The sequence below is a fragment of the Malania oleifera genome, chromosome 5 (assembly GCF_029873635.1).
Source record: "Malania oleifera isolate guangnan ecotype guangnan chromosome 5, ASM2987363v1, whole genome shotgun sequence".
Classification (NCBI taxonomy): domain Eukaryota; kingdom Viridiplantae; phylum Streptophyta; class Magnoliopsida; order Santalales; family Ximeniaceae; genus Malania; species Malania oleifera.
Window position 1 is genome coordinate 105,694,497 of NC_080421.1, and position 6,816 is coordinate 105,701,312.

Consider the following 6,816-nt stretch of genomic DNA (forward strand, 5'->3'; position numbering starts at 1 on the left):
CCCTCTAATTTATCATCATTCACTTTACCTACGATCTTTATTCTTTTTTCTTTCTTCTGTTGTCCCTTTGCTCACAGCCCATAATACCCCCCATCAAAACAAAAGACTGAGGAAAGTTCGAGATACCTTAGACATACATACCCCTACCAACACCCCACATTACTAAAATACCCTCCACATTTCCAATTATCCCAAAATCAGTCCTTGGCAATGAAAAATTGAAAGGGCATTTAAGGCAAGCAAAAGGGGCCAAAATTCCCATATAACACAACAAACAACCCAACAATTTAATTAAAACTCATCAAGTTGACCGACAGCCCTGCAGGAGCTTATTAGCATACAGCCATGTTTGCCAGTTGCGTTCCTTTAATGCTCTCCCTCCTATTTTAGTTTTTTATTAGACTTCATAATATTGTTTTCAATAATAATTCTCAAGCGGGTGCAATTTTCTTGAAGAATCCAAAGAAGTGAAAAATGTAAATTTTGCCCTAAATCTAAGTAAGATCCCTGCAAGAGAGTTTGAGCAATAACAAATTGAATATTGTTTTTTTTTTCCTTCTTTTTATTCTCCAATAGAATAGAATAGAATACAAATAGCCTGAGATGAGATGAGATGATGATCTGGTGGTGTGGTGGTGACGATGGCGAAGATGGTAGTCAACAGGTAAAAGTAAAATCAAGAAAAATGGGTAGATCATAATAGGAGGAAAGAACACAAAATAATGAAAATTTTAACCCAAAAAAAAAATGCGAATTGAGAGATGAAAGAACAGAATTGAGGAACAAAAGAAGAATTTACCGGCGAGTAAGTACGATCGCCGTTGGGCATTCACCGTGAATGGCCGTACAAATCATACGGTGCCCAAAGAGCGTCCAATGGGCAGGGTTGCTTGGAGTCTAGCCTCAGCCAAGGCTTCCCACTGCCGCTCCAATGGAGGAGGCTCACCGGACCCGCATGAAGATCCCGGCAGCTACCTCGGACGTTATCCCCTCCCAGTCCGTGCTGGTTCCACCGATGCTCTATCGGCGCCACGTTTCCGGCGAAAACCAGCAGGAATGGCGGCAGCGACCCGAGCTCGTAAATCCGCCCGCTCTTTTGTATCTCCATCCACCTCTCGATCCGGCTCGTGTACCCGACCCGCCTCCACCTCGCCAGATCTATGACCATCACGCCGGTGTTAAAGTAGCACGGTTTCCTGCCACGGAAAGTGCCGGTAAACCGCTTATCCGACCAGAAACGAGCCGTGAAATACTTGGTGAAGTCGGCGTGGCAGTATTCCGGAGCTCCAATAGTTCTGCTGCCCAAGCTCGTAGTCCACAGCTTCGAAATATCATCCACCACAACGAGATCGGAGTCCAAGTATATGACACGGCGAACGCAGGGCTCTAGGAGATCGGCCAAGTAGTTTCTGGCGTAATTTAGGGGCTGCTCGAGCGCTTGCCTCACTGAAGTCGAGATCAGGTTCCGCACAATCTCCGGATCGAAGTAATAGACCTTGAACTTCAACTGAGGGAAAGTGGATCGAACTAGGGTTTCGAGATTGGTTTCGGAGACGAGGAAGTGAAAGAAAATGCTCTCGGGGCAGGTGGAGTGCCGGAGAATCGAATGCACGGCCGCGATTGAGCCACGGAGGTAGTCGACGTCGAGAGTGATCGCAACGTGGACCAGCGACGGATCGCAGACGCTCGTTTTCTTCCCGTCGCTGAAACCACATTCTCCGGCATTGCGAAATGGCGGCGCTTTTCGGAACGAAAATCGACTGGGCGAACCGACGGGGGATGTATGCTCCGGTAACCGGAGGTAATCGTCAAGTTGAGAGGATCGAATGGCTTCGGCCGGAGGAAACGATTGCAATGAAGGAGAGAGAACAATCATCACCATTGCCGCGGAGAAAAACCCCGAGAATCTCATAATCCAGAGCATCTTCAACCGATGAATCCCTCTCCTCTTCTTCTTCTTGGACTTGAAATCAAACCGATCTGCGGAAACAGAAGACAGCAAAGACAGAATGCAGGTTAGGGTTCCCTTGAGGTCCTCCAGAGTTTAGAGAGGGGAGAAGAATAGGGGAGAGAGATTGCTTCGAATCAATCGATCTCCCTTTTCCCTCTCTGCATCAAAAATCGGATGCCGTGGGAACGAAGCGACCTTGGCAGAGAGAGAAACAAGAGAGAGAAGAATCCTCCATGGAGCGACCGAACCAGAGCTGGAAAGAGGGCGCCTGGTGCTACCGTGCGCCGTGGTACGTCGTGGTCCTAACTCTCTCACACAGTCTCTCTCTCTCTCTCTCTCTCCTCCTCCCTCCCGCCCTCCTTCGCTTTCTCTCTCCTCCGTTCTCTTGCTGGGGAAGAAGGTGAGTAAAGGCTTCAGCAGACCAGCACAAGTAGAGAGAGAGAGAGAGAGAGAGAGAGAGAGGAGTGAGAGAGAAAGGCTTTTCCTTTTCTTTTTTTTCTTTTTCCAAGTTTGCGATTTCCACCATAGAAATCCACGGCCAAACATCTCATCACAATAATAATGGGGGGGGTTAATTTATATATCTTAGTTAAATAATTTATTGGTAATTAAAGAATAATAACAAATTAATAATTAATTATCAACATCCCTATTTTTTATTTTTATTTTATTTTTTTATTTTTGGATTTTCGCCGGAAGGAGGAATGGGGACAGCTGTCCTTGTCTTTTCTGAGAATGACGATTGCGTCCCTGGACCCGCCCAGCACGTCCGTATAGGATGTGCGTCCTTGCTGTACACATTTGCCGCTTTCACATGTCACCAACTCTACCGAGTCGGTATCGGGCGAACCCGCCCGCTCCCTTCGGGTCCGGTTCCTTCACCCACTTGTTAGTTGTTTATAAAAATTTTAGGAACAAAAATAGCTTTGCAATCATAGAAAAAATTAATATGAAATGAAGAAAGATTGAGTTGGACTATAAAACTATTGAGTGTTTCAAATAATGCTGTTTAATTGTTTCCCTTTTTTGGGTTAAGATAATAAAATCCTACGTTCAGATTTTTCTAAATATTTAATAAATAAATAAATATGTTAATATAATAACTACACGATATTATAATAGTGGAGGATGTGAATGAAACGACAACGGATTGATGATTAAAAATGGGCTGGCGCTAATGGGCATTGGCCACTAAACCAACCCAATTTAGTAAACCTGTCAGGTGTCGGTGCGGTGCCCGCCTGTCCTTTCTCACTTCTTTCACACCAACATTGCAGCGCAAACCCCGAGCCCCCCACCCCCAGCCCACGCCACTTTTTTTAATCCATTATAATTTATTTTACAAAAATTTTATTATTTTGAGAAAGTAATTAATTAAAAAATGGGAATAATAAAGCCCTGCATTAAAATTTGTTATAAAATTTTTTTAATTCTTTTCATAACTAACAATTTGGGTTTTTTTTAAAATAGCCATGTACTCTAATTAATTTGATATTATTTTTTATATTCTTTTTCAATATTCTTCATTGTTTGAGAAATTTGATTCTTTTATATTTTCCTTTCTTTTCCCTCATATTTTCCAAGTTCCAAACAATACCTAAATAAAATATTGCTAAATATAATTGAAAATTTTTATTTTACGTCATTTCATGATTTAAATTATAATTTTACCTTTATTCTACAATAATATGATAATTTTTTCCTTCTTTTGTAAGTCTTTTTCAAAATAAAAATAGAAGAAATAAAATTTTATCTAGTTCATAATGTACATAACATAAAAAATGTAAAGTGTGGATCACATTTTTTGAGCCTCAATAGTATTTTATTTTTGCAATTTTAATTTTCAATAAAGTACAAATATTTTTTTAAAAGAAAAAAAAACACGATAGATAATTTTAATATTGGGTATTATATATTTGGAATTTTTTTTTGTAAATCTTCAACTATTTGAGAACATAAGAGTTTGATTATACTTGAGAAAATATATAATTTATTACAAATTTTCTTCAATAAAATTTTCAAATGATTTTATTTGTAAAATTATTGTTCGATTTAAGGTTAAAAAAATGTTTAAATTATAAATACATTAATGATAAATAAATAAATTTATAAATAATCATACCATCGAACATTTAATATTTTTTTCCATAATTTCTCATAATCATTATAAATTCTCCTTATTATTTACATAAATCTAAATTTATAACTCCAATTTATTCTTAAAAATTTGAATTTATTCTCACAAATTCAAACTTAAATTTTTGTTTTTTAATTATCAATAAACTTATGATTTTTTTAAAGAAAAAAATTCAAACAATGTGCAGAGCTTCATATGATTAGTGTTGTTAATAGGCAGTGTCGGCTCTACCTTTAGGCAGTTGAGGCGCCCGCCTAAATTTGGGGCCCTCAAATTTTTTCTTAATATAATAATATAATTTTTAGGTCTCAAAATTTTTTTAATTAAATAATATTAATATTATTTATTATGCTCTATTCCCATAATTAATGATTTTGCATCTCAAAAAGTTAGAAAAATTAATTTTAAATAAAAATTAAAATTAAACAAAATATTAAGGGTCCTTGATTAAATCATTCGCCTAGAGCCTCATATTGTAAAGAGTCGGCCCTGTTAATAGGGGTGGCAAAACGGGTTGAAGCTTGACAGGTAACCCGTGATTCACCCATTTAAACCAAATTTGAATTTAATATAAGCAGTCCTATTTATAAATAGGTCAATTTGGATCTGACCCATCTATTAAACGAGTCAGGCGAGTTCAGATCGATTGACTAGTTTATGACTCATTCAAAAAAAATAAAGTATTTTTAAATATATATATATGTTATTTTATATAAATTATTTTTAAAAATTTTAAATGAAATAATTATATTTTTTAAACAAATAATTCATTTGTGATGATCTATTTATAACTCGTTTATTAAATGGACGAGTTTTGATTTACATAATAGTAATAAATGAATGGGTCACTCAAATCTAAATCCGTTTAACTCCCCACGTGTATGACAGGTTAAAATTCAGCTAATTAACGACAGCCTAATTGTTAGTATTCAATTTGACGTCAAATTGATTGCGATCTCTGGAAAGATAAATTGAGATTCTTTTAATATACATAAAAAAAATAATTTCCTATCTTAAGCCAACCGTTGCGAATGAAAAACTGTTTAAAAATGATTATTTTAACTGCTAAAGTGACAAGACGTGAGCCCAATTATTTCTGAAAATGGTAAGCTTATTGCCCAGCCAAAGAGCGGGACCCGCAGAATCTATGGGCCCCACAAGTCCTGTTTTGTCATTTACCACTCCCCTAAATACCCCACAGGTACGTATTACGACGACGTATATACGGAGGACAGAACACTGGATGGCAGCGTAGCCTAGATTGGTGTGTATCAACCATTTGTACGAAAACCGAGGGTGTGAGTTGAGGGGAGCAGCGGATCAGAACCGTCAGTACATTTAGGGCTCTGATGATGTGAGGACAGATGGGCCCCAGAGCTTTATTGACGAGTGGTGCTCTACAACTGGTAGCACCAGATTCCTGAGGACACGTGGAGGAGCCAGCCACCGTAGATGTCTAGTCGAGGGCAGGCGTACGGTGAGCCCGGGTGTAGCAGAGCGAGCTGTGGGGTAGTTAAGAACATAGTGAAGCGTGTTTCTCGGTCTGCTCGAGGAGAGCCAGGGCGTCTTGCGAAAGGGCCAGCCTGGCCTGCATCATATCATCTGCTGGATCTTGGCGCCTGTGTCATGGGCCGGACCACTCCCCCTTATTTTCCTTTTTTTTTTAATAATTTTTATAGGCAAGTTGGGTACATATAAAATAATAGTTTGAATTTGGATCAAATCAAGTGAATAAATTTTGAGGTAATATGGATTTTGAGTTTTAAATTTTGAATTTGAATAAAATAGATTATATTTTTATAAATTTAAATTTAAATTTCGAAATATATATTTTTAAATACAAAGTAAATATTTTTTTTATTGGTTAACTCTTAAAATGGGGTTTGATTTGTAGAATTTAAATATTCTCATGAAACAATATTCTTAAAAATTTTATTTATATGAGTAGCGGCTGTTTATTTAGTATGAATATTTTGTTTGAGTTGTAATGTAAAATTTTTAAAGATATATACAAGTTGTCTAATTGATTTAACATGGGATTATGTATGACATCTCAAAAAGAGTAATTACTATTATACTCTTATTCTATGAAATATGAATAATGTATAAAAAAATAATTACATTTTGAATGTATATAGAGAAATTATGCACTAAGATTATGCGTGCAGATACATAGCAAATACAATAGGAGAGAAAAGTCAAAAAGAAAAGAAGAACACGAATTTACATGATTCAGTAATATGCCTACGTCCACGGAGTCATTGCGCTATTTTCACTATCAATGAGCAACTGCCTTGGGGCTAGATTTCAACCATCGGCTACAATGTGTATATATAAACTTATATGAAACACTATATGATGTATAGTTGTATTGTACTATAACTCTAATATATTGTACCCTCATAACAACAACAACAACAATAAAACCAAGCCTTAGTCCCACTAAGTGGGGTCGGCTATATAAATCATTTTCCGCCAATTTATGCGATCATGGACCATTTCTTTTGATAGATTTAAGGATAGTAAATTCTTACTCACTATCTCCTCCCAAGTTATTTTAGGTCTACCCCTACCCTTCTACTGCCCCCCATAGTAATTAAGCCACTCTTCCTCACAGGTGTACTATAAGGCCTACGTTGCAAGTATCCATATCATCTGAGTCGTCCCTCCCTTATCTTATCTTCTATAGAAGCTACACCTAACTTAACATGAGTATGTTCATTCCTTA

At 37.1% G+C, this 6,816-nt stretch overlaps 1 protein-coding gene across 1 annotated transcript; it reads right to left on the bottom strand.

Annotated features, from left to right (window-relative positions):
* Positions 1–518: 518 nt before the first annotated feature.
* Positions 519–2,512, bottom strand: LOC131155293 (probable galacturonosyltransferase-like 7). Its single transcript, XM_058108328.1, has 2 exons — positions 2,147–2,512; positions 519–1,980 (listed from the first exon to the last, which is right to left on the bottom strand). Exons 1-2 carry the CDS (start codon positions 2,184–2,186, stop codon positions 830–832), a joined length of 1,191 nt encoding a protein of 396 aa, XP_057964311.1. The 5' UTR covers positions 2,187–2,512; the 3' UTR covers positions 519–829.
* Positions 2,513–6,816: the final 4,304 nt, after the last annotated feature.

Bases quoted from the DNA above. Each gene is read 5' to 3' on its own strand.
- LOC131155293 (XM_058108328.1), bottom strand. From the start codon at position 2,186: ATGGAGGATTCTTCTCTCTCTTGTTTCTCTCTCTGCCAAG. The intron at 1,981-2,146 runs GTCGCTTCGTTC...CTGTTTCCGCAG, and splicing joins TTGTTTCTCTCTCTGCCAAG to ATCGGTTTGATTTCAAGTCC.